General features: G+C 40.9%; 3 protein-coding genes across 3 annotated transcripts in view; 1 reads left to right on the top strand and 2 right to left on the bottom strand.

Annotated features, from left to right (window-relative positions):
* Positions 1-260: 260 nt before the first annotated feature.
* On the bottom strand, positions 261-6,262 carry c13h8orf82 (chromosome 13 C8orf82 homolog). Its single transcript, XM_061737275.1, has 3 exons — positions 5,944-6,262; positions 5,822-5,870; positions 261-1,673 (listed from the first exon to the last, which is right to left on the bottom strand). The coding sequence occupies exons 1-3, from the start codon at positions 6,106-6,108 to the stop codon at positions 1,162-1,164; spliced, it is 726 nt and encodes a 241-aa protein (XP_061593259.1). The 5' UTR covers positions 6,109-6,262; the 3' UTR covers positions 261-1,161.
* A 4,425-nt stretch (positions 6,263-10,687) lies between these two features.
* On the top strand, positions 10,688-19,088 carry si:ch211-191a24.4 (uncharacterized protein LOC100150331 homolog). The gene is made up of 4 exons (XM_061738834.1): positions 10,688-10,808; positions 11,180-11,406; positions 14,030-14,148; positions 16,953-19,088. Exons 2-4 carry the CDS (start codon positions 11,195-11,197, stop codon positions 17,594-17,596), a joined length of 975 nt encoding a protein of 324 aa, XP_061594818.1. The 5' UTR covers positions 10,688-10,808; positions 11,180-11,194; the 3' UTR covers positions 17,597-19,088.
* Positions 19,089-22,945: 3,857 nt separating this feature from the next.
* Positions 22,946-27,839, bottom strand: part of LOC133458799 (PH domain leucine-rich repeat protein phosphatase 1-like) — a 50,736-nt gene continuing 45,842 nt past the window's right edge. Inside the window, exon 20 of the mRNA XM_061738999.1 lies at positions 22,946-24,703. Within this exon, the coding sequence (XP_061594983.1) occupies positions 23,681-24,703 (1,023 nt within the window). The 3' untranslated portion in view covers positions 22,946-23,680. The remainder of the gene's footprint in view (positions 24,704-27,839) is intronic.

The following is a 27,839-nucleotide window of genomic DNA, read 5'->3' as shown; positions in this document are numbered from 1 at the left end:
GATGATTAAAGAATAAAGAAATCTGTCAATGTGACAAAATCTAACGGAAAAAAGGTGCAGTCAGAAGAAAAGTATTACTTGCATTACAATCAGTTCAAACTTTTGAACACAATTGAAAATTTAAGTTTATTTAAAACACGAAGAGACTCAGGATTAACATGTGATGGATGTGTGTGTATATATATATATATATATATATATATATATATATATATATATATATATATATATATATATATATATATATATATATACGCATATATTTCAAACGTCTAGTTAGCGTTTAGCAGGAGCATCTCCCCTTATGATCCAGGTCCTGGTCCAGGTTTCTTCCCCCCTAAAGGGGAGTTTTTACCTGCCGTTGTTTCTGTAATAATTGCTCGGGGGTTATTAGAAAGATCCTAGAGACAACTTGTGTTGTAATAGACACTTTATCAATAAAACTGAATTGAATTGAATGTAAATTCAACGAGTAAACTTCATGCCTTTCCAGGATTTATTGATTTGAAACCATTTTCAGACACCAAAAACAAAGACACGCTGCATCTGTGCAGGAAAGTAAAGTGCATGAGCGGATGATTCCACCTCTGAACAGATTCCTGAGACAGAGTTTGATCGTTCGGAGCGCCGGCGGCTCCACTTTAAGCCCCAGCAAACGTTCCTGACATTTACGAAGCAGCGAACACCAAGCGGGGCGGACATCAACACTGTACTCTGCTGGATCTGTTCCTGGATAAAGGTCGCATTTTAAATCCCGTGGGTGATACTGCACATGTCCGTCTCAGTCTTCTCCTGGTTCCTCCGGCTGCATCATGAGTCTGGTCCCGAGCGCCGGAGCCTGCAGGCAGCACGCCGTGTTTTCAGGAGAAACCAGATCCGGATTATTCACCGCATTAGGAATCTAACACATTTTTCAATCTTTATACGTTCTGGTTGAACCTGTGAGGGATTTAAATCAAATAGTTCCTGCGGGTCAAAGACTGAACCCGAGCAGAGACGGTGTGATGAAGATCAGGCTGAAAGGTCAAAGGTCACAGATCCACCAGCTGATCCGGTGTTGCTTGACTCACGTTACAAAGACGCTCCGGTCCGGATTTGAACCGCAGCAGCTGCTTTAAAGCCTCATCACTGCTTTTGTGATGGTTTCTGCGGTTCTGGACCTTAACCCAGTCCCCCCTCCGCCGGGGGGAGGCTTCCTGCCAGCTCGTTGGTCAGCGCGCGTTCCCGCCCCGCCCACAGGAAGTGCGTGGGCTGCTCGGACGTGCAGCTCTCCGGCGGGTAGACGAAGCACGGGCTGAGCTCGATGGCCAGCGCCGAGCGGACCAGGCCCACGCCCCCCGAGCGCTCGGGCCCGGGGTGGTAGACCCGGCCCGTGACGGGGTGCATGTACAGCGTCTCGGGCCGGAACGGCACGGCCAGCTTCTCGGCTCCGCCGCAGTAGGACAGCAGGTCCGGGGCTGATCTTGGGCCAGATCCCGGGCCTGGTGCCGGGTCTAGACCCGGGTCCGGCCCCGGGGGGCTCGGCAGCAGGTGGGTGAAGACGACGGGCCGGTCATCGCAGCGTATGAAGTTCCTCTCGCGGCCGCACGGCGACAGGAAGGGGAAGTCCTCCTCGTAACGGCCGCTCTGGTTCACCTTCAGGCGGCTGAAGAAGAAAACCAGGAAGTTTTTATCTGGAAGAAAAACAAAAAACAGGTTTTATTTTTATATTTTTGCTGAAGTTGATGAGTATTTAAAGGGGACCTATTATGAAAAACGCGTTTGTTCTTGCTTTAACATATATAAAGGGCCAGTCCCAATACACCCCCTAGCACTACTTTTCAGCCCTACCCCTAAATTTTGTGCATTCCCGTGAGGGTAGTGGTTCCTCTTTGCATGTAGGGGTAGTGTGGGCATAACGAGGTCTAGTGTGTATCAATCTAGCCCTTCACAGCTAGGGATTTCAGATACTGACTTCACGACCGAGGGCCAGAAAAATTTCCCAGAATGCTTTACGTCATCATTTGCAGACTGAATCAAACAAAAAAACATGGCGGACATTTCTAATTTTTAGTCAATAAAATCAATATTTTGAGTTATTTTCTGCATAAAAATGCATTTTGATTACATTTCTAGCGAGAAATATATATTTTACTTTCATAATATTCACTCAGTGAATGTACATAATCACTCGCTTGCTCGTTGTTGCGAAGTCTTTTCAGATCTTGCCAGAATAAAGAATATGGTTCCGCGTTACACCAACGCAGAGCCTACGGCGTAGGTTACGCGGCAACGCGCGCCGTACCCTGCGCCGTAGGCTCTACGTCGATTTAACACGGAACCATAAATCCGCTCCCGAGCTGGCAGGCTGTACTCATCCCCCGAAAACATCGGAGCAAATTTCTTAACAGGCGTTATTTGGATAAACTGAGCCCAGGTTGGGGATCTTAACGGTTACTTTTAGGCCTGAAAAAATATTAAAACTTAATAAAGTGGCATATTAACAGCGCTACAGCGGAAATTAAAACTTGCTTTTAGTTCTTGCGTTCTTGATATGGTGTGACGTATGTGCAAACGTAACTACGCAGTCGCTTACGTACCCGAACGTAAACCACGCAGTGACGTAGCAAGTGGTGTCCCAATCCCTAGGGAAGATTACAAGGCCCTACGCCTGTGGCTTCATTTTTAGGGCTAGTGGTAGAAAATAGGGGGTGTATTGGGATTCTGCAGTGTCTGTACAGCCGCCCGGATGATCCATCCAGTGTGATGTGGATCTACGAGCCGTTCAGATTCTGCTCCCTTTCGTTACGGCCTCCGTCGCGTCATTCAGGCAGCCAATCAGCACAGAGCCTCATTATCATAGCCCCACCCACTCAGAATCCTGCATAGATAATGAGGTTAGAGAATGGGAAGATAAAGACATGGCTCAGAGGCTGAATTTCTAATTTATTTAGCAAAAACAATCAAAAGCTTGTTTTTAAGACATTCAAGGCCTGTTTAAAATAGGTATTAGATGCCATAATAGGTCCCCTTTAAGTTGTATTGTGAAACATACTGATGTGGTTATTGATAAGTACGAGTCTGTTTAAGTTCTATTATTGAAGGTTTGAAGGCAAATTCCTGAGCTGTAGCTGGAAATTGTAGCAGGTCACATGACCAGAGTTCAGTTAAAGGCGTGACCACGGCATTGTGGGTCAAAACCATCGTGGATGCAGGACTTGTTCTGCATGTGATCTAAACTTCTTTTTTTCTTCTTATTCTTTGTGTTACTGTGCTTATCGTGTTCTTCTTTGTTTTTGTTTCTAACATGACTGCAATTTCAAGCCCTAACTTTAACTTAGCAAGTTAATGAGCGTTCCCCCAACAGCTTCCTGCATATATTTCACAATAAAAGCATTTTAAAGAACTGAAGTATGCACACTGAAACTAGGGGGCTCATATTTTGAAAAGGATGCAGCCTTAACTTCAACAATGCAAACGGGTACAAGATTTCTTCTTAAAACACAATGAATGAAGACTCCTCTCATCCACCACACGACCATTTCCAGCTACTTCAGTCAGGACGCAGATATAGATATATACCACAATGCAAAACCAAACGGTTTAAACATAGTTTTATACCTACTTCTATAACCCTCCTAAATAAATAGATATGGTTTTAGCCTTTTATGTTGTGATTGTGGTTTATGTTCATGTTGTATGTTGTGTTGACTCGCTAGGCCACCTTATTGAAAGGCAAATTTACCTTCGGGTACAATAAAGTTGGACTGAACTGAACTGATCGTGCATGAATGTTAATTAAATATTATTATAATAATAATAATAATGATAATAATGGATTTGATTTATATCGCACTTTTCTGCACACTCAAAGTGCTCACAATGGTCGCATTCTTCATTCACTCCTTTCATACTTGGTGATGGTAAAGTGCGCGAGGAGGCGCAGCTGCCCGGGGGTTCGATAACATTATAACATCTTATATAATGTTTGATTTTTCTAGTAAAACACTTTGGTCAACACTGGCTGATTTTAAAGCTGGTATATGAATTAACTTGTCCTTAAATGTCATGATTATGAAGTTTTATTGGATGCTCATATGTCATATGAATAATATATACTAAAAAATGTTCTACTCTTGTGTGAAGAGATTGAATGACAGCAAGGTTTAATTTGGTATTCAGGTTCATGTATTTACTTTTTCTCTTCTTTCTTTTGGGTCCTCAATGGCCTTTGTATCGCTTACGGAAATTCAGATGCATTAGGTTACGCAACAATTGCTCTACCCCCCTCTGATCCTTATTACACCACTCCATATTCACTGTAGACACTTAATGCCATTTGTTTACACTTCCAAGTCAATATGCACTGAATATTTGCACTAGTGTAGCAACCTCAGATAGGTTGTTTCTATCTTTGCATTATTCAATTTATAATCTGTATATACTGTATTTACTATAATACTTTCTGTTGCACTTCTGGTTGGATGCCAAATTGCATTCCGTTGCTCTGTACTTGTGTACATGTGTAATGACAATAAAGTTGAATCTAATCTAAAATTGTGGGTCAGAGGGTGAGATGAGAGAAATTGTGTTATTTCTGTGAATGTATGGATCTTTGTGAAATCTTAATAAAAAGAGAATTAAAAAGAAAAAAAATAATAATTTAGAAAAATGAGTCATTAATCCAGCGTTTTATTATATTATTGTAGGTTTAATTATGCCTTGATCTTTGTTTATTGGTTGTTTGTGTTGTATTTATTTTTTGCTATTCTGTCTTTTCTTTTCTTTCATTTTAAATTTTTATAAGGCATATATGATATTGTGAGGAATAGACAGGGCTAAATAAGCGTTCTGCTTCCTCCTGTTCCCTCTCAAACACTTTGTTTAGCTGTTGTGTTTTTATTTTTGGATGAGACTGTTAAATTGTTTTGCTTTTTTTAAATATTTTGATGCTTTTAATTTGATGGGTTTTGTTGTGTTCGAGACAAAGCCAACAATAAATAAATAGATAAAGACCACAACTGTACTAAAATATTATTCATTAAACCATCTCAGTAGTCTATGACGGAGTATTAGGGCCAAACTAAGACAAAAAAAAAGGAAATTACGAGAATAAAGTCAGAATATAATGAGAATAAAGTCGTAAAATTACGAGAATAAAGTTGTAATAGAATAAAGTCGTACCATTACGAGAATAAGGTCGTCATATTACGAGAATAAAGTCGTAACATTACGAGAATAAAGTCATAATGTTGCGAGAATCAAGTTGTAATATTACGAAAATAAAGTCGTAACATTACGAGAATAAAGTCATAACATTACGAGAATAAAGTCATATTGTTGCGAGAATAAAGTCGTAATATTATGAGAATAAAGTTGTAATATATCACGAGAATAAAGTCGTAACATTACGAGAATAAAGTCGTAAATTATGAGAATAAAGTCGTAATATTACAAGAATAAAGTGGTCATTTATGAGAATAAAGTCGTAATATTACAAGAATAAAGTGTTAATTTAAGAGAACTCTAACAGGAAGAGTGTGTTAAAATGTTGAATATTGAGCATCTTGTGAAGTTATATTTATATATTTATAATATATTTAATATTACGATTTTATTCTCGTAATATCACGACTTTATTCTCAAAATATTACGACTTCATTCTTGTAATTTTACGACTTTATTCTCATTTTATTATGACTTTATTTTCATAATTTCCTTTTTTTTTTCTTAGTTTGGCCCTAATACTCTGTCGTAGTAGGGCATTGAAGGAAAAAAAACATTTATTTATGTTGAGAAAATAAGTGTGCAGTATTTAGTGCATGTTTCCAGGACTGCTCACCTTTGAAACAGGTGACAAAGTTCTTCACTTTGGTGTCATCGAGGAACAGCTGGAAGTAGAGTAAAGGTCACCATTCAGAGATATAACAACAGTAATATCAGTCCGTGTGTGAAGGTTCTCACCTGTCCCTGGTGGTCGATGTAGTAGAAGTATTCCCTGATCCGGGGCTCGGGGCTCTGGCCCTGGATGTAGGTGGCGGCGGCTCGGCGGGCGGCGTGGCCGGCCAGGGCGCCTCGCAGCCCGGCCGCAGCTCGGAGCCGGACCGCTGCGGTCCGGAGGAGCGACATCACCGTGGACGGTGAAGAAAGTCCCAATTAAAAGTAAAGAAATGTTTAGTGTAAACAGGAACTGCTGTGTTTTCTAGATTTAGGTGATGTTACTAAACTCCGACTGTCCTCGTGTTATTGTTTACAAAAGAGACGGACACGACCCGGAAATACTTCCGTGCTGCAACAACACTTGTTTCTGCTGCTGCTGCTGCTGCCCCCTGCTGGACACTCTGACCACTACAGTTACTTTGTTATGGTAACTGTTACAGTTACTTTATTTTGGTATCTTTGATACAGTTACTATTAAAGTAACTTTGTGACTTTGTTATGGTAACTTTGTTACAGTAACTTCCACATTTACGGTAACTTTAACTTTTACAGTAACTTTATTACAGTAACTTTGACTATTACATTAACTCTTAACATGGTTAATGTCAATGTCAATGTCAATTATATTTATATAGCACATTTAAAAACGACCGAGGTCGACCAAAGTGCTGTACAGTATACAATAACATGAAACAATACCAAAAGAAAATACAGTACAAAATGTAGAAACAATAAAATCACTAACATGCTAGAATGATCAATAAAATAGTAATAAAAGATAGAAAGTAGAAAATAGACAGCAAAGAACAGACACATAAAGTGCACAATCACTTCTCACAAATGTAGGCAACTATTTATCGTACACCAAAAGCCAAAGAAAATAAATACGTTTTCAAAGAAGACTTAAAAAGCTCCCTATCTAATTGTTACAGTAACTGACTTTACAATGACTTGGTTATGGTAACTTTGACTATTACAGTAACTTTGTTACAGTAACTAAATGACAGTATCTTTCTTACAGTAACTTTGACCATTACAGTAACTTTGTTATGGTAACTTTGTTACAGTAACTGACTTTGCAATGACTTGGTTTTGGTAACTTTGTTATGGTAACTTTCACTTTTACAGTAACTTTGATACAGTAACTGACTATTACAGTAACTTTGACTATTACATTAACTGTTAACATGGTTAATGTAACTATTATAGTAACCGACTATTATATTAACTGTTACAGTAACTTTGATGCAGTAACTTTGATAAAGTAACTTTCACTTTTACAGTAACTTTGATGTAGTAACTTTGATACAGGAACTTAACTGTTAACATGGTTAATGTAATTATTACAGTAACTGACTATTATATTAACTGTTACAGTAACTTTGTTACAGTAACTTTGAAACAGTAACTTTGTTACAGTAACTTATACATTAACTGACCATTACAGTAACTTTGACTATTAAATTAACTCTTAACATGGTTAAAGTAACTATTATAGTAACTGACTATTATATTACCTGTTACAGTAACTTAGTTACAGTAACATTGATAGAATAACTTTGTTACTGTAACTTTGTTACAGTAACTTTGATACAGTAACTTTGATACAGTAACTGACTATGACAGTAACTTTGACTATTAAATGAACTGTTAACATGGTTAACGTAACTATTATAGTAACTGACTATTGTATTAACTATTACAGTAACTTAGTTACAGTAACGTTGATAGAATAACTTTGTTACGGTAACTTTGATATAGTAACTTTGATACAGTTACTTTGTTTTAAAGTAACTTATATACAGTAACTTTGTTACAGTAACTTTCACAATTACAGTAACTTAGTTACAGTAACTGTCTATTACAATGACTTGGTTGTGGTAACTTTGACTATTACAGTCATTTTATTACAGTACCTGACTATTACATGAACTGTTACAGTAACTGACTTTGTAATTACTTTGTTGTGGTAACTTCCAGCTGCTAGTATCTAGTAATGTTGTTACAGTAACTTTGACTGCTACAGTAAAGGGAGCAGCCTTTCTGTTTCTTTGAACTGAAACTTTTATTAGGAATAAAGTCGGTTGTTACATTTGTGTGTCATGTTACTTTAATGTGACGTGTTTCTGCCTCCATGTGGTCATAAGATTTTACTACCGTACATACAGTGTCCTTAAAGCAAAAATTTACATTTACCTTTCATTAACTAGGTGAATATAAATTAATGTACTTATGTGAGAAATTAACAAACAGCGGGGAAATGTTAGAATTGTTCAGATGATTTTATTTGTTAACACAGTTAAATTATGTTCAGTTTACTTGGACGTGTAGTGAAGCCCCCCCTCTGGAGAAGCAGAAGCTGCCACTCAGATCCTCATTAACATTCAAAAACAAACTTTATTGTTTGAATAAATTCTCCCGACATTCCAGAGGCCTCCATGGATAAGAATGTGAGTTAAAGAGTAAAACTGTGCAGACAGCCTGTGGAGAAGCCTCTACAGTGAATGTGCTTGAGCACATAAACAAGATAAACTGCTGCTGTTGGAGGAGAAAAACAACTAAATCTTTGGCTTCCCAGCCGGACTGAAGCTGTTGATTCAGAGGAGCTGATTCCCTCCAGAGAGCTTTTTTTAATTTATTTTTTATTGAACACAATTTATAAACAAAAACACACATTTATACAAACTGCTTGTGGAGGAAATACAATAAAATATAAGAAAATAGAACATATTTTGGGAGCTATCATGAACAAGAGACATACATAAAAACAATAATGTGAACATAAATAACTTCAGACTTCAGACTTTTTTTATTGTCATTATACGAGGCATACAACAAAATTGAAGCAGCACGGAGTGGTGTTTTCCTTCAAAAGATTTAAGTAAAAAAGTAGAATATGTATAAAATAAAATAGTACAAAATAAAATAGTATAGACTCTGTATCACAGTATATGTACAAAAATGTGCAACAGTGCAGCAGTGCAAACATATAACTTCAAGTAGCAGCAGTCCGACTGTGGGGAGGGCTAAATAAAAGTAATAACAAAAACAGTAAGGCATTTTAAGGCAAATAGCATCGACATTTCAGAAAGAGATTAAAATAAAAGATACTTTGATATATCAGCTAATAATTTTTTTGCAGTTATTTGACTAGACAAAAAAACGTTTGAAATCATTTAAAAAACATTGGAAAGAGGGCTTCATTTTTCTCCACTTACAACAGTGAATATGATATTTAGCCAGGAGAAGAATTACATTAACCAAGAGAGACACTGATTTGTCAATTGTATCTATGTAAAAAATAATATTTGAGGTTTCTAATTTTGGGATGTCGTTCATTTTTCCTCCACACTGAAAAAAATAAATCTAAGCGCATGTAAATATAACATATTTAAATCTGTGATATTAACAATTAAAAATGAAGTTTGTTGCTTTACATGAATACATCTAGTTTTGAACTTAATCTGCATTTGTTCAAAAAACAAGACGTTGTGCATTTTTTCCTTAACAAGCAGTATTTATATGTAATCCCAGGCTATCTTTTCATTTACACACAAACAACAAGCAATGATGTTGTTGTATTTACTTTTCCTTTAACAATTTTAATCTATTGGGAAGATTGACCAACGTTTAGATGAAACATGCTTTTTTTGTTTAAGTAGAACACCACAGTAAAAAATATCTTGCTTGAACTACTTTTAAAAAAATTAACTTTTTCACTTGAGTTTTTTTTTTTGTAGATCAAGAAAGACTAGTCTTTGTATAAACTACTTAATTTTTACTGTGTACAAGTAAGTAAAGTCAACTTAATATTGATAAATAAAGTTAACACAATTAAGTTGAGTGTACTTGCAAAATGTATTACTTACATACAGAGGTGTCAAGTAATGAAGTACAAATACTTCGTTACCTTACTTAAGTAGAAATTTTGGTTATCTATACTTCACTGGAGTAATTATTTTCAGACGACTTTTTACTTTTATTCCTTACATTTTCACTTAATGATCTGTACTTTTTACTCCTTACATTTTAAAAACAGCCTTGTTACTCTATTTCATTTCGGCCTTTAAAAAAAAACTATCCAGTTAAATTGCTCCATCCGGATAGAGTGAATTTGGTTGTGGTTGTTTCAGATGTTCTTGTCCAGTTTTGTTCTTACATCCGTTCCCTCAGATTCCTGCAACTAAACTTGGATGTACATTCCAATAAAGGTTAGGATAAATGATAACATGCCTCTGAAGTTTGACTTTTTGCACCATTACAATACTTATAGGCAACTAGTCATCATATCTCCTGCTCTCTGAAACACATGTTAATGCTCAATAGTACACATATATGGTTCTTTAATATATTTGCATTATACTAAGATGCATTCATTTTCAATGGCTTTTGTCCTTAATGACTTTTTTCCCCTTACATTACTTTTACTTTTATACTTTAAGTAGTTTTGAAACCAGTACTTTTATACTTTTACTTGAATAAAAAACTTGAGTTGATACTTTAACTTCTACAGGAGTATTTTTAAACTCTAGTATCTATACTTCTACCTGAGTATGAATACTTTTGACACCTCTGCTTACACATACAACTTAGATTAAGTAGTTTATACAAAGACTAGTCTTTCTTGATCTACATAATAATCTCATGCAAAAAGTTGACTTATTTTTTTTAAGTAGATCAAGCACAATATTTGTATCAGTGCAGAAAGCTCTGCTCAGCTTTGCTCACCTGCAGACTGGCCCCGCCCCCTCCAGGTGAACAGGGGGCGGGGCCAGTCTGCAGGTGAGCAGAGCGTTCCCACCTGAACTCCGAGCACACGCACAAAGCTGGTTTGAGCTTTCAGAAATGACATTATAGTCGGATATAGCCCCTCATTCATCGAGCTCAAAGTAAGTATTACTTTAAAAACGTAATAGCCAACATAGAGGATTATTTTAATTATTAATCTTTTCTTGTCTTTTAAACTTCCACCTGCTGCTCGGCTGTCCACTTGTTTTGTTTGGAAACTGATCACACTACAACAACTACGACACGCTGGCGCAATATACGTAAAATCCACCTTTTATTTTAGTCATTGTCGCTGAAAAGTGTGGGTTTCTTCACGTTTTCTGGGTAAATAAGTAAGTTGCGTCGGTTGGTTTCATTTGTATGCACTTAAAACAGAAAAAAAGTCGACTCATGTCTGTAAAATACGTATGAAATGTCTTCCTGCTGCAAGTCTTGGAGGTTTTAAGGCGTTCAAAGGTTGTTTCTGTGCCAGTTTCGGTCAGCAGGTATGAGAGACCCGCCCCGACCAAAACGGGACCAGCGGGAGAGGAGCGACCCCCGACCGAGGAGCGACGAGCCCCGACCGAGGAGCGACGACCCCCGACCGAGGAGCGACGAGCCCCGACCGAGGAGCGACGACCCCCGACCGAGGAGCGACCACCACAGAGACAGAAACGGAGACCACCGACACCGGGATGACGGGGTTTATGATTCAGACAGGTTTGTAACTAATAATATTATGTATTAATGTAATATTAATGAACATATGGACCCAGTGGGATGATGGGAGGACAAAAACAAAAAAAACCTAACAAAAGTGCCTGAATAAATACACCTCAGTGCTAATGATGTTGGGATGTGCGTGTGTATATAGCCTATATATATATATATATATATATATATATATATATATATATACCACAACACAGCGGATAACTAAATATCCATCATTCTCAGACATAAATACATAGAAATTAAATCAAATAAAACACCTTCATAAACAATACCTGCCTGAAATGACCTTATCTTAGAATTCTTGACCACTTTTCACCTTTATTGTGATAGGGTTTACACTACCTGTAATTCTATTCAAACTTCATTCTATTCCTTTCCAAATGTCAAATCATAATTCATTAAATATTAAAAGATAGTGTTTCAACTAAAACTTAAACCAATCTTTGCTACCTACACGAGGTACATGAACCCAAACACACAAACAATCCAGGTGTTCAGCTGTAAGCCACGATAAACCACGATCAGCAATATTAAAATAATAAAAGGCTTGCAATATTTCAGTTGATTTGTAATGAATTCAGAATATATGACATTTTTTTAATTGCATTACAGAAAATCACAATATTCTAATTTTCTGAGACAGTCCTGTATGTATGTGTGTGGGTATATATCCAGTACTCGAGTTGTAAAAAAAAAGAATCAGGGGGGATGGTGGATTTTATCATATGGGGACAGATAATTTGTACTGATTACAAATAATATAATATATTACAAATAATAGCACTGACCAAAACACCTGCAGAAATACTGCAGGAATGACATAGCAGCAGTTAAATGCAGCCTTCTGTAAGCTTTAAATATCCACTGGGCTTACATCAAATACATCAAAACACAACAATAAAAAACAGTTTTCTGAACTTATCAATATGACTCTGTCCTTCACAGGATAAGTAACATGGATCACTGCAAAAACTCAAAATCTTAACAAGAATATTTGTCTTATTTCTAGTTAAAATGCCTCATTTTAGTAAAAAAATCTCATTACACTTAAAACAAGACTCATCACTGGAAAAAAACAACAATTTTCACCTGTTTCAAGTAGATTTTCACTTAAAATAAGTAGAAAAATCTGCCAGTGGAACAAGATTTTTTTGCTTGTAATAAGAAGATCTTGTCCCACTGGTAGATTTTTCTACTTATTTCAAGTAAAAATTTACTTGAAACAAATAAGTTAAGATTTTTCTGGTGTTATTTTTCTGGTGATGACTCTAAATGTTGAAATAGCAGTAAAACCACATTCATTGATGAAATGACATAAGGGATGGAAAGGGGGGATGGCAGTTTTACATGAGGGATGATTTGGACCGTTTTTATTTCAGGGGGGGATGCCATCCCCCCTCAACTCCAGTACTGTATATATATGATAATGAAGATGTATATATAATCAGAATATGAAGGGAGTTAGTGTGATGATGATGTATTAAACTGAGTCACCTCATCAGTGTCGTAACTGGGACCAGATCTCAGGAAAAACCTGAGCTGAAGCGGCTGAAGGGGGATTTTCTACCTGCTTCCACTTCTGCATCGTACTCTGTTTCATTTAGATGATTTAAATCCTCTGTGAGCCGGTTTCATCGTTGTTACGTAAAGAAATGAACTGGTTTTTGCTGAAAGCTGCACACCTGCTGCTTTAATCCTGGTAACACTCTCATATTACATCCCATTAAACATATTTGTGACAGGAATGTACACTCCCCCCGAAATGCTATAAAATCATCCATCCATCCATCTCTTAAATGGCATCTTACACAAAAATACCAAACATTCAATCCTTTTCTGGATTTTATTTTATTTTGAAATATTTCAATTATCTATGACCACATAAATGACATAAGATCAAATTGTTTTCCATATAATAAATGTAGGAAGATGATTCTTTGGAGGTGATTAGAGGTTTGGCCGTGAGATGATTTGACTGCATTAGTATTTTTTTAAATAGACATAAAAAAAAAGGTATAAAGTGTTGCCACTGTTTGTGGTAATTTTAGCAGACGTGACAGTAGAATTAAAATAATCACAAATATCTTTTACTTCTTACTTACTCAAAATTACCACATTTAATCACTTTTTTTTTTTTTTTTTAGGATTTTAACCCTTTTAAATGCCTGTTTGATCGTACAGGTTACTACCAACTGACCAGGAAGTGTATTTCACTTGTATGTTGTTTAATGATTAAATATCAAATATTTGCATAATTATTGCATCTTAAGTGTTTGTATAGTAATTTCATCTTAAATGGCCCACAGATTAAGGTGTTTGGACCCTAACTGGGCTCAAACAGGAAGATTCTGCCTATAATTGGAGAAATAACCTTTTTATTTTTACAATTAGTGTTTATTTTTATGTGAAGGGCTTGTATGTTGTCTTTGGCTATTTTTTACCTTCTTTAAAGGTGTGAATATAACTGATAACACTGCACTGCTCCTTTAAACATGTGGTCTGAATTCATTCTTACCTGAAACAGTAAATAAATAAAAGTATTAATCGTGAGGCGTTTAAAATCCTTGGACTAAAAACGAGTTGTTGTTGTTTGTGTGTTGTGTTGCAGGACGTCGTCTCGACCCCCGTACTACCCCGGAGAGGACGAGCGCCCCCACAAACACTCGCGGGACGTCCGGCGGGGGGAGCGGAGCGAGTCCAAGTGCACCCACATGTGCTCCAGGAGAGGTGAGTCTCCGTCTGTCTGAACGGATCAAACCAGACCCAGGCTCGTTGTCAGAGCGGCTCGCTCATCCTGGGATTTCCGGTCCGACCGGTTTCTGCTGTTTACTGAGGTTCAGCAAAGGAAGGAGGAAGCTGACGAATCACACAAACGAGTCTTTTCAAACGCTCAGAAATGTGGCCGTGCAGCTCTGAGAAATCAGCACAAATCAAAACCCGGCGAGTTTCCAACTGCTCAAAGTAGAAGCTGCTGATTTGAATCAGCGTTTCTCCCAGTGGATCGTTTTAACCCAGCAGATATTCAGTTTAATTCAGGTTTATTTATATAACATCTATTACAACCAGGGGTGTTTCTAGACCCCCTGGGGGCCCTGGGCAGGAGAGACCGGGGGGGCCCCCAGAATCAGGATGAATGAAGTCCAGGACCATAGATCAGTAACGACATCTGTTATTAAACAATTAAAATACAAAATAACTATCTTAATGCAAACTTTTACATACACACTAACTTATTATGCGGCTATTAGGGCTGGGGATCAATTCAAATGTCAAGAATCGATTCGATTCCGATTCTTAAGATTCAGAATCGATTATCAAGATTTGATTCGATCCGATTCGATTCCGATATTGATTTGGGTTAGTGTTATTAAAACTGTTTTTTGAGCTGTTGCATGAATTATATGACTGTAGTTATGCAAAATATTATTACTAGTATTATATTGAGATTAAACAGCAAGTATTGGCAGCTAATGATGTTGTAAGGACCAATCAGCTCCCAGAATGCTGATAGAACTGCTTTCAGAAACATCATGTGGGTCAGAATTACCAAACAGATCCAGGGAGGAAACAGAGACGGATGAAATCGGTTTTATTTTTTCCCACATTCCGTTTTTATTTGTTCCATTTTTGGTTTGGTTCTATTTTGGTTTTAAATTTTTGAGCATTTGGTTTTTAGCATTTTTTGAAAATGTAACCGCAAGACAGTATATAAAGTAATGAAATATAGACAATTTATGCAATTATAACCTAACACTTTAATGTTTTCATACCTTTAAACATATTTAAAGACAAAAACATGGCACCAGTTATTCTCGTGTCCAACAAAACATTCCTTTTTTGGGGATAAACAAAAAAATAACCAAAAGTTGTAATGTAATGATGAAAAAAAAATACATAAATAAAATTAACCCCCCCCCCCCCCCCCAAAAAAAAATAAATAAAAAAAAATCGATCCTTAGACATATGAATCGATTTTTAGGAATTAATATGAATATTAGAATTGGGAAATCGATTTTTTCAACACAGGCCTAGCGGCTATGAATGTGTTTAGAAAACGGCTGAATTCACCTTACATAAACTTTAATGTGGTTTAAACTTGCTCGGTGGTTGACTGGGAGTTTGGGATTAAGTGGCAGGATGCTTTTTTATTATGTAACATGCATAACTTACACATTCTTACTGTCACCTTTTTTCTTTTCATCCTCTTCTTGTTTCTTTTCTTTTCATGTGTCCAGAGGGAGATGTTTGTTTCATTTTTCAAATTGTGAATCACTAGTGTAGATGCTAGCTAGTAATGGGGCCCCATTAGGGAGATTCCCGACAGTCATTGCAGCGTCTATGGGGCTTTTAATTTGTGTCGTTGATATGGAGCGATGTCAGTCGTCTGTCGGAGCCCCCCTACTATCAACTAGCCTGGGAAAACCCATTTCTGATGCTTGTTGTTGCAGCGTCTAAAGCAGTTTTATTATGTTGTTGTTATCAGTCGTCCCTCGGGGCCTCCTTCCTCTCGGGGCCTTAGGCAGTTGCCTGGGCTGCCTGCCCCGCTGCTGCACCTCTGATTAAAACACAAGTTGTCTCCAGGATATTTCTAGAGACCAAAACATGACGCCCGAGCAGGAAAATGGAGAACAGACAGAGAATGAAGATATATATCTGTGTGTGTATGTATATATATATATATATATATATATATATATATCCACCCATTATTTATCTATCTATAGAGGTGTCAAGTAACGAAGTACAAATACTTTGTTACCTTACTTAAGTAGAAATTTTGGTTATCTATACTTCACTGGAGTAATTATTTTTCAGACGACTTTTTACTTTTACTCCTTACATTTTCACGCAATTATCTGTACTTTTTACTCCTTACATTTTAAAAACAGCCTCGTTACTCTATTTCATTTCGGCCTTTAATAAAAACTATCCAGTTAAATTGCTCCATCCGGATAGAGTGAATTTGGTTGTGGTTGTTTCAGATGTTCTTGTCCAGTTTTGTTCTTACATCCGTTCCCTCAGATTCCTGCAACTAAACTTGGATGTACATTCCAATAAAGGTTAGGATAAATGATAACATGCCTCTGAAGTTTGACTTTTTGCACCATTACAATACTTATAGGCAACTAGTCATCATATCTCCTGCTCTCTGAAACACATGTTAATGCTCAAAAGTACACATATATGGTTCTTTAATATATTTGCATTATACTAAGATACATTCATTTTCAATGGCTTTTGTCCTTAATGGCTTTTTTCCCCCTTACCGGTACATTACTTTTACTTTTATACTTTAAGTAGTTTTGAAAACAGTATTTTTATACTTTTACTTGAGTAAAAAACTTGAGTTGATACTTCAACTTCTACAGGAGTATTTTTAAACTCTAGTATCTATACTTCTACCTGAGTAATGAATGTGAATACTTTTTACATCTCTCTATCTATCAATGAATGTGTTTATTGGCTTGTTTGGAGGATGGATCCTACATACAGGAAGTGACTGCATTTCCCTTCTCCTCCTCCGTCCTCAGGCCTGGTTCTGATCTGCACCGTGCTGACCAACGGGCTGGTGCTGATCTGCCTGGTGGCGACCCAGATGGTGGTGTCGGGGATGACGTCCCGGGGCTTCGACATCAACAGCCACGTGAGCCTGCAGGGCACGGAGCTGCAGCAGGTCCGGGAGCTGGACATGCAGTACAGCCAGATGCGAGCGCCGGGCCTGTACGGCGGGATCCCCTTCAGCCTCGTCATGGGCGTGGTGTCGCTGCTGCTGGTGGTGGCCGGGAACAAGCCGCCCCACCTGCTGGCCCCCAAGCTGCTGGCGTCGGCGCTAGCCTTCCAGGCGCTGGGCGCGGCCGCCTACGTGACGGCCGTCGGCCTCTACCTGCACTTCGTGATCCGGGTCAACGCCACCGACGTGTGCCAGCGCCGCGAGAGGATCTACGGCCGCAACGGCTACACCTGGATGAACTGCGACGTGAGCGGGGGCGACGCCGCCGTGGCGCTGTTCGGCCTCATCACGGCCATCCTGTACGCCATCGGCGCCGCGTTCACCGTGCAGACCATCCGGGGGGTCCGGCGGTACCGGCGGGAGAGGGAGAGGTGGGAGGAGGAGGAGAAGAAGCAGCAGGCCCGGCCCCCCCAGAGGGCCCCGCTGAGGGACACCTTTGTGTGACGGACCGAACCCAGGAGGCCCGGGGTCGTCTGGTTCCTGGCTGGATCCCGAAAATCAAACCAAGACGTGATTCAAACCTTGGTTTCTCCACTTTCTCCCGAAGAAAACGCTGTGTAACAACCGCAGGAAGCTCTGCAGGTTTTCGACGGTGACTTTTATCGATCTGGGAAGAAACACGACTCTGGAGGGAGCTGGACGCTCTGATCCTGAGCTGCTTTCATGATCCTCTCCCTCAATTATTCATGAAGAGCTGTGAAGCTTTTCCAGTGTCACGGCGGGCGTTTTTTATTGATCCAGGAGGCGTAGAAATGTAAAAAACGGGACATAAAACGGCTTCTAACAGCAGCTCTGATGACATAGCTCCGTTTCAGATCATCCTCAGATCATCACGTGGGTCTGGATTTGAGCTTTTATACTTAGTGACACGACTAGAAATAAGTTAACATGTTGTTTTGTAACAAATAAATAGCTATATTTTAATTCAGCATCTGATACTTAATTGTCTTTTAAATGTTGCTGCATCCTCATCGTGCTCTGGTCTGAACTGGGTTTGTGACGCCGCTTTTATCCATCTGTGACCATTTTTATGTATGATGAGTGAATTGTATAAAAGTTTTTTATATTTGAAGCCATAATGAAGATTTCATTCGATCAAATTAAAGGGTTAGTTTAATTTTATTGAAAAGGCTGTTTTGTGTTTTCTGTGAAGCTTTTCCAGCGTCACGGCGGGCGTTTATTGATCCGGGAGGCGTAGAAATCTCAAAAACAGGACATAATGACTTCTAACACAACAGCTCTGATGACGTAGCTCCGTTTCCAGTCCTGACCGTTGCTGCAGAACCTCAGATCATCACCTGGGTCTGGATTTGAGCTTTTATACTTAGTGAGACGACTAGAAATAAGTTAACACGTTGTTTTGTAACGAATAAATAGCTATATTTTAATTCAGCATCTGAACCGGGTTTGTGACGCGCTTTTATCCATCCGTGACTGTTTTTGCATGTATGATGAGTGAATTGTATAAAAGTTTTTTTTATATTTGAAGCCATAATGAAGATTTCATTAGATGAAATTAAAGGTTTAGTTTAATTTTATTGAAAAGGCTGTTTTGTGTTTTCTGTGAAGCCGAGGTGAAGCTTTTCCAGTGTCACGGCGGGCGTTTTTTATTGATCCAGGAGGCGTACAAATCTCAAAAACGGGACATAAAACGGCTTCTAACAGCAACTCTGATGACGTAGTTTCATTTCCAGTCCCGACCGTCGCCACAAAACCTCAGATCATCACGTGGGTCTGGATTTGAGCTTTTATACTTAGTGAGACGACTAGAAATTAGTTAACACGTTGTTTTGTAACAAATAAATAGCTATATTTTAATTCAGCATCTGATACTTAGTTGTCTTTTAAATCTTGCTGCATCGTTGTCACGCTCTGGTCTGAACTGAACCGGGTTTGTGACGCCGCTTTTATCATCCGTGACCGTTTTTGCATGTATGAGTGAATTGTATAAAAGTTTTTTTATATTTGAAGCCATAATGAAGATTTCATTAGATCAAATTAAAGGTTTAGTTTGATTTTATGGAAAAGGCTGTTTTGTGTTTGCTGTGATGACCCGTCCGGCCAGCAGGGGGCGTCCGGTCTCCTCAGCATCCTCCTGAGGCGTCCCAGCCATGACATCCCTGCTGTCACATAGTGGACCCGACACCCCCCCATCCGTCCCAAGGTCACAGCACTGACGTTACGCCTCAGTCGGGACTTTAATTACAAACAGAGGTCCTCCGCTCCAGAGTGACGCCGCTACCAGACTTCTAAATTTACCACAAAGCAGTGATTGTGTTGCAGCAGCACAAACAACGGGACACTGGGGCTGATGGGACGGCTGGACATTTGGGGGTTTCTGGATCTTCTGAAAGGTCCGTTCTGCTGAGCAGATTCAGCATGTGAAGTTTGCCTCTCGGACCAGAACCGGGCTTCAAACCAGCACTTGAATATGATTTAGGGCCAATCCCAATACTCCCCCTACTTTCTTCCACTAGCCCTCCCTCACTACCACTACCCCTAAAAAAGAAGCCACAGATTTTAGGGCACTTGTAATCTTCCCAGGTCTGTCCCAATACACCCACTACTCCTACTTTTCAGCACAACCCCTAAATTTTGCTTGCTACGTCACTGCGTGGTTTACGTTCGGGTACGTAAGCGACTACGTAGTTACGTTTGCACAAACGTCACACCATATCAGGAAACCGAGAGTTAAAAGCTGTTTTAATTTCAGCTGTAGCGCTGTTAATATGCCACTTTATTAAGTTTTAATATTTTTTCAGGCAATAAAGTAACCGTTAAGATCCCCAACCTGGGCTCAGAAATTTGATGTTTTTGCTCGGAGCAGCAGCAGCTCACGGCCGGGTCAACCTGCGCCGTCGTCCCGGGGGAGAAACCTGCAGCTCTGTGGAGAATTACCGCTGGCTGAAATAAATCATTTAGGAAAATAAATGTTGGTTTAATAGATGAAATCTAACAGTTGTAGCTACGCCTGTTCAGAAATTTGCTCCGAAAATGTCAGGATCAAAACCACCTGCCGGCTCCGGAGCTGATTTATGGTTCCGCGTTAAATCGACGCAGAGCCTACGGCGTAGGGTACGGCGTAGGGTACGGGGTACGGCGTGCGTCGCCGCGTAACCTATGCCGTAGGCTCTGCGTCGATTTAACGCGGAACCATAAATCAGCCTTTATTCTGGCGAGGTTTGAAAAAGACTTCACAACGGGCAAGCGAGTGATTATGTACATTCACTGAGTGAATATTATGAAAGTAAAATATATATTTCTCGCTAGAAATGTAATCAAAATGCATTTTTATGCAGAAACTAACTCAAAATATTGATTTTATTCACTAAAAAATAAGAAATGTCCGCCATGTTTTTTTTTTATTCAGTCTGCAGATGATGACGTAAAGCATTCTGGGAAATTTTTCTGGCCCTAGTTCAACTAGTGAGGATCAGAAAACACTCGATCCATAGGGACAGATTCATAGCCACTACACTTGTTTTCTCCACTCCCCCTAGGTGGAAAGAGGAATTGGGACACCACTACCCTCAAGGGAACGCGCAAAATTTAGGGGTAGGGCTGAAAAGTAGGGGTAGGGGCCAGGGGACAAGGAGAAGCGCTCGTGTCACTTCAAGAGATTCCTCTAAAACTCTCAGGGAAGAAATAAAGCTGGAGTTAAAAGGGGCCAGATGTTGCATCATCATAAAGTACAAACCTGGACGAGTGTGAGATGTCGAGAAGAACCACCAGGGACGACTACAAATGGGCTTCTTCTGGACTCAGATGTTTCATGGAAAGAGCTTTTCACCGTCGACCTTCGGGGTCTTCGTCCAAGAAGTTCTGAGCAGCAGAACCTCCAAGCCGGACCGAAGATCGGTTCGGTTCAAGAAATCTGCAAGTCGAGCATCACGATGTCGCTGAGTCTTCCAGCGACATCAAACACACATCCACCAAATCCAGGTCCTGGAGCCCAGATCTCAGTGAGAACTCTGATGTTCCGGAGAGGAATAAATCCCTTCTGTTCTGGTCGTTTCCCTGGAGAAGTGGACGGTTCTGACTGAGTTGATAAAGGTGGAGATAATAATAATAATAATAATAATAATAATAATAATAATAATAATTTAGGACATAAACAAGACTTCTGCAGCCAACTCGGGTCAGATAAACGAGCCTTCCTCACTTACCCCTTATCCACCAAACCGGTTCCAGGGCTGGTTCTGGTTCTGGGCCAGTGCTGAGCTCAAAACAGAGTCCGATGACACCGCCCATGAGTCTTTATGTGAAAACATTCTAAAGTTATGGCAGAAAGTAGGAACTATCAAATATGGACCAATCAGATGAAGGGTGGGCGCACTTTTTGGCGTCTATCGTCGCCATGGTAACGCTTTTGACTGAGAAAAGTAATGCCCGTCGGAGGAGGATCTAGACGCATATTTTGATGTATAACACACCTGGGTGCACGTTACGGTTCGGGCTGCATTAAAGGCCGAAGAAATTGCATTAATTGCGCCAAAATTACACAATTAATTAAAAATGGCCGACTTCCTGTTGGGTTTCGGCCATGGCGCCAAGAGACTTTTCTTTAAGTTGTGACATGATACAGGTGTGTAGCGATTTTCGTGCATGTACGTCAAACCGTATTGTGGGGCTTGAGGCACAAAGTTTTCCAGGGGGCGCTGTTGAGCCATTTTGCCACGCCCATTAATGCAAACCATGAAATATCAAATTTATCACCAGGCCTAGCTTGTGTGCAAAATATGGTGACTCTTGGGGCACATTTAGGGGGAAAAAAGGCCCTCATTTCGTCGGAAGAAAAACGAGAACGAGGAGAACGAGAACAATTCCTACAGATACAATAGGGCCTTCGCACTGTCAGTGCTCGGGCCATAATTAATCTGGATGCAGCAAAGCATCATGGGTTTGAGGAGGAGACAACCTGTCTTTTAGAGATGTGTCCACGGAGGAGATACGTGGACCAAGTCCTATTAGAGCAAATACCTTGTTGCTGCTTCAACTTTAACGCGAACGCAGCAACGTAACTGACGTGGCTCCCCTTAGCACCCGAGCTGTGGAAAAACAAACCGGTTCTCAGCTGGTTCCAAGTTGAATGGAGTTGTGAACTAGAACCAGCACTGGAACCGGTTTGGTGGAAAAGCGGTAATAGGTTTAGAACTAAAATAGTCACATAGCAGATCAAAAGATCAGGAAATTAAAAAGATGGAGATTTTTTATGTAATTTAAAGGGGACCTATTATGGCATCTAATACCTATTTTAAACAGGCCTTGAATGTCTTAAAAACAAGCTTTTGATTGTTTTTGCTACTGCAGAATGTGGTTACATTCTGCAGAATTTGGTTACATTCCTCCTTATCTGAGTTGGCAGGCTGAGGGGAGACCACTTTATATCAGCAGTATTTACATGACCTGATAGTGCCTTATGTTCCTGGCAGAGCTCTCCGTTCTCAGAGTGCAGGTTTATTCATAGTTCCTAGAGGATCTCTGGAAAGCGTCTAGAGACAACATCTGTTGTATTAGACGCTATATAAATAAAATTGAATTGAATTATATATGTTGAAGCAAGAAAGAACGTGTTTTCCATAATAGGTCCCCTTTAAGTAAACGTTCATCCAATGTCTCGGTTAGAATCTTAATCCCTAAAATGATTCTGACGTCGTCAACGTTAAATCCAGAGAGGCAGAACCCGGAACCTGAATCAGTCACGTCACCCAGAAACCCGATGTAACCGCCTGAGGAACCTCTGGAGAAACATCAGCTCTACGTCTCAAGAAGTCCAAGCCAACGTCATCGTGGTTATCTGAAAACTTTAATTTATTTTATAACAAAAGTAGCTCTCGTGTGCAGCCTGCTGTCGTCTAACACTGTTTGGAGAACATTCGTGGAGCCGGTGGGAACCTCCGGTGGGAACCTCCCTCCGGTGGGAACCTCCCTCCGGTGGGAACCTCCTCCCGGTGGGAACCCCCGGTGGAAAACCTCCGGTGGAAAACCTCCGGTGGAAAACCTCCGGTGGAAAACCTCCGGTGGAAAACCTCCGGTGGAAAACCTCCGGTGGAAAACCTCCGGTGGAAAACCTCCGGTGGAAACCACTCGGGTCGGCTCGCCCAGAGAACACAAACCTGCAACATCAGCCGTCAGAAATAATCCGGACTCATCTTTTCTCTCAGAGAACATTAGTACGCCCCGGCGACCGGGTCGCCGTAAAGTAGTAAACTCCTAGGAGTTAGTTAAACAGTTACTAACCCCGACGACTGGAGGGAGGAAAGTCTGCTAGAACACAAAAACCCGGGTCGGCCCAAACCTCAGAGTACCGTTTAACATCCGTGTGAACGCAAACGTCTAGAATAAGCGGCCAAAGCGCCTCGTCGGATCAAAGATGTGGTTAAAAAAAGAAGACGGTGAAGTGAATCAGCTGTTATAAAAATTGCATCGGCGTTTGAGTTAATCGTAGAAAACAAAGTGAATAACAAAACAATCTGTGGTCCGGAAGGAGTCCTGGTTCTGGTGCTGGTTCCCCCCGGCGGGTGGCGGTCAGAGCGGCGTGACGAAGTAGCCGTGCGTTGGCGGGTTGTGCGTGTTGTGCGGCTGCAGCTGCTGCTGCTGCAGCTGCTGCTGCTGCTGGATGATCTGCCGGACCTCGTCCTCCAGCTCCGGCGGGACGATGAGCTGGTCGTCGGGGTCGGGCTGCGCCGGCGCCGTGAAGTAGCCGCCGCCCCGGCGGACCGGGGCGTCCGCCGCCTCCTCGATGAGGTCCTGGCTGCGGCCGGGGCCGGCCACCGAGCCGTTGGCGCGGGCGCGGCGGCCCAGGGTGCCCCCGGGGGGCGGGCTGGGGCTGGGGCTCGCCCAGCGGGTGCAGTCGTGCCGCAGCAGGCAGTGCACGTCGGCCTCCACCTCCAGCCGGCTGCCGTTGGAGAACACGCCGGCGATCGGCTCCTCGTCCTCGCTGTCCAGCCCGTTGTCCGACAGCGCGCCCGAGAACTGGCGGCGGAAGCTGCCGACGCCGCAGGCGAGGCGGCGCGGGCCGTCGGGCCCCCGGGGCGGCTCCGGCGGGGGGGCCGGCTCCTCGGACGACGCCGTGGAGCCGACCTCGCTGCTCATCTCCGATGTGCTGAACTCGCTGCTCAGCTCGCTGGCGTTCCCGGAGGAGGCGGGCGGCACGGCGCCCTCGCCGCCGCCGCCGCCCTCGTGCACCCCGGCGGGGTTCCCCCCCGGCCCCGGGCTGGGCGGGGGCGGCGGCGGCTCGCAGAAGCAGCAGCAGTCGTCGGTGACGCTGAGCTGCACCACCACGGCGCTCAGGCTGTCGGAGCAGCCGTAGCTCTGCGCCAGCGTCACCAGCTTCTTGGCGGCGGCCACGGCGTCCGGAACGTTCCGCACCGCCGCGATGGCCTCGCCGGGGGACAGACGCTCCCACAGTCCCCGGCTGCCCAGGAGGAAGAACTCGTCCTGCGGGGTGAGCGTCACCGTGGAGACGTGGGGGCGGGGCGTCACCGAGGGGCAGAGGAAGGAGAAGCCCATGATCCTGGTGGAGTCGGTCACGCCGCTGACCTTGTTGTCCTGCAGAGACGGAGGGAACGGTTAGCGCTGCGGTTCACCGGAGGAAGAAACCTACAAGCTCATCGGCTAAAAAAAACATGCACATTTTATGTCATAAATATATTCTAAATAGGGGTGGGCGGTACACCGGTGTCATAGTCATCACCGGTGTGAAACTGCGCCACGACATGGATTTTGCAATACCGTCAATACCGTAATAAATCAATTATAAAATAATAAGCCTAAATAAGGCATTAAAAACGTCGGTGATATGCAAGGTTTGCTGCCGTGTTGTGACAGCAAGAGGTTGAAACACAAGCAACCTGTTTCATCACTTAAAAAACACGCACGCCCGTGAATATGAAGAGGCAACCCGGGCCAAAACGAGCGCAAGTGGGACCAGCAGCTGCTGCTGGGACCGCTGCTCCTCTGGTGCTGCTGAGCAACACCAGAGGAGCACGTCCCAAGACTACACAGTTTTCACTGCAGGCATCGTGTACTGCTGCTACACCTTACGACAAGAGTAGTAAGAAATGCAGGGCTTAAAGTATTCCGGCACCGTGCCGGATCTCCGGCGTACGGAGTTTTTTTTCTCGGCGTGCGAGTTTGACTGCTTTAAAAAAAAAAAAAAAAAAAAAAAGGTTTGAGAGACAAAAAAAAGTTTGAGTCAACCGAGTTCGTCTACCAATGGAATGAGAGGAAAGCAGCTCTGACGCTCAACCAAACTAACACTAGCCAATCAGAAGTGGAGCTGGGCGGGTCTTTGACGGCAGCGGAGCGCAGAGCGCTGTTTCAACCTGCTGGAATACGAATCACAGACTTCAAGATGGAGAAAAAATTAATGAATGTCGGTTTAAAAGAATCTTTTTGCCCAGAAGAAAAAGAGTGACAAAAAAATACCCATAACCATGTTCTTCTCTCGAAAAAACACACCTGTACCGCAGGCTTTAGAAGAAAAAGACGCTGCAGCGCGAGTCGGGATTCAGCAGCTCAGAAGAGAAGTGAAATACGTGCGAGGCGGTGCTGAACTCCGCAATTTGAAGCTTTGTATAATAATTGTAAAAAAAAAAAAGGGTTGCTACTATGTGAATATCCCTTATCACGGGTTCTTTTTGGAACGTAACCCTCTCGAAAAACAAGGGATTACTGTATATGAATACTCATGGCATAAACCTGTCAAGTTTTGGATTTAAAATTAAGGGAAATTTTCCACCACTCGCTGTCCAACCAGCCCAACCGAGGTCCAGACACATTTTAAGACAGGTTTACAAAATATTTAAAATATAATATAATAAAAATAAATATAATATATATATATATATATATATATATATATATATATATATATATATATATATATATATGTATGTAAGATCTTTAGGTTTTTTGCCAAATAAATATGTTGAGAATGCATAATACTCTCCCATGTCTCTTTTTGATAAGGATACTACCATTTACTTATTATATTATAAAAATATTAACCTTATTCACATAAAGGGACAGGACAGGCTACTCCTCCCAAAACGTACCAAAAAATACCGTGATATTATACCGTCACCGTTCAAAAGATGAAAAATACCGTGATATTAATTTTAGGTCATATCGCCCACCCCTAATTCTAAATATATGTTTTTAACAATTATAAAGCCGTTAAAGAAAAGAAAAGATGGTTTATTTGCAAAATGGCTTTTCTCATATTTTTATCGGCTTTAAAGCAGCACTATGTAACTTTTCCACCTTAATATAATATTTCCAGAGTCATTGTGATGGTACATCAACTTCCAACAGGTTTAATGAACCTCTGTCATGGTCTGAGGGGTCTGTATCACCTTCACTGGCACTATGTAACTTTGAGGAGCATGGTAGGAACCCTGCCACACTAAAAAACTACACATTTTTACGGCTTTGACTGCTTTACGGCATACGTCACTTCCCCCTCCTTCCTGATTCGTAGTCGAGACGAAAGCTGAGCAGGGCGTGGAGCGCAGAGCTCAGGAGAACCTGGTGTCATGGCCGAAGCAGCGAAAAAAACGAAGAAAATAAAAGTTTTATCGGAGGAGGCGGTGCGATTAACCCCAATCTTCAGATAAAACTAGTTTGTTGAGGAAAATATATTAACTCTATTTGTAGCTGCAGAGGAAAAAAATAATCTCACGAGGAAAACAAAAATATTGCTCATCATGCCTCGGAGCCTCTTGAGCATAATATAGCGGTCAAAAAAGAAAAAAGTAAGAGTAATACAAAACATGTACTGTATGTTGTACTATTATACTAATTTATTGAAACACATGGCGAGTCAAACATTTACCAAAGCAGCTGCCAAACACTCCTAAACAAGGTAGTAAGATGTGGGTTGTGCAGAACTGCGGCAGTAAATCCCTTCTAAAGAGTGGAGCTCCGACGAGGAGCTCCACTCTTTGATAGGGATTTCATATGAACCCAAACCGTTAATAATCATTATTTTCTCCATATACCGCTCCCTGGCTTCCTTGTTTAAGGTATCCCGGTAAATTCCAGTTCCTTTCCAGCAGTTTAACATCTTTTTTTTTGCGTTCCGTCTGTTCACTTGGTGAAACAGAAAAGCGTCCCGTCTTCTCTCAAAACAAATGCAGCGACGGGAACAGGAGTTTTCCGGCAGTACGCGCTGGTGCTCAAGGGAAACGTAGTGTTCTTTCTGGTAAAGTACCGCCTTTGTCCAAAAGATGCCGCCAAACTCAACAAAAACTGAAAGTTACATTGTGCTGCTTTAAAACTTCAGAAATAAATATTTTATTTTATATTAATTTAAAATATATATATAAATTAGTAAACAGACTGACGTTTATTGATTATATATATATTGATTATATATATGTTAACAATTATAAAGCCGTAAAAGAAAAGACAGTTTATTTGCAAAATGGCTTTTCTCACATATTTTTATTGGCTTTGAAACTTCAGAAATAAATATTTTGGTAAACAGAGACTGACGTTTATTGATTATATATATGTTATATGTTTTTAACAATTATTAAGCAGTAAAATAAAAGAATAGATGGTTTATTTGCAAAATGGCTTTTCTCACAATTTTTATTGGCTTCTAAACTTCACAAATAAATATTTTGGTAAACAGAGACTGAGACTTGTAGTTTTTTCTCTCATCATTTAGTCACTTATT

Source organism: Cololabis saira, chromosome 13 (genome assembly GCF_033807715.1).
Source record: "Cololabis saira isolate AMF1-May2022 chromosome 13, fColSai1.1, whole genome shotgun sequence".
In the NCBI taxonomy this organism is placed as follows: Eukaryota; Metazoa; Chordata; class Actinopteri; order Beloniformes; family Belonidae; genus Cololabis; species Cololabis saira.
This window is presented reverse-complemented; position numbering and strand designations above follow the sequence as displayed.

Excerpts from the sequence above, each read along its gene's own strand:
- c13h8orf82 (XM_061737275.1), bottom strand. The coding sequence starts at position 6,108 with ATGTCGCTCCTCCGGACCGCAGCGGTCCGGCTCCGAGCTGCGGCCGGG. Across the intron at positions 5,871-5,943 it reads ACATCGACCACCAGGGACAG|CTGTTCCTCGATGACACCAA; the intron begins GTGAGAACCTTC and ends CTCTACTTCCAG. Across the intron at positions 1,674-5,821 it reads CTTTGTCACCTGTTTCAAAG|ATAAAAACTTCCTGGTTTTC; the intron begins GTGAGCAGTCCT and ends TTTTTCTTCCAG.
- si:ch211-191a24.4 (XM_061738834.1), top strand. The coding sequence starts at position 11,195 with ATGAGAGACCCGCCCCGACCAAAACGGGACCAGCGGGAGAGGAGCGAC. Across the intron at positions 11,407-14,029 it reads GGGGTTTATGATTCAGACAG|GACGTCGTCTCGACCCCCGT; the intron begins GTTTGTAACTAA and ends GTTGTGTTGCAG. Across the intron at positions 14,149-16,952 it reads CCACATGTGCTCCAGGAGAG|GCCTGGTTCTGATCTGCACC; the intron begins GTGAGTCTCCGT and ends CTCCGTCCTCAG.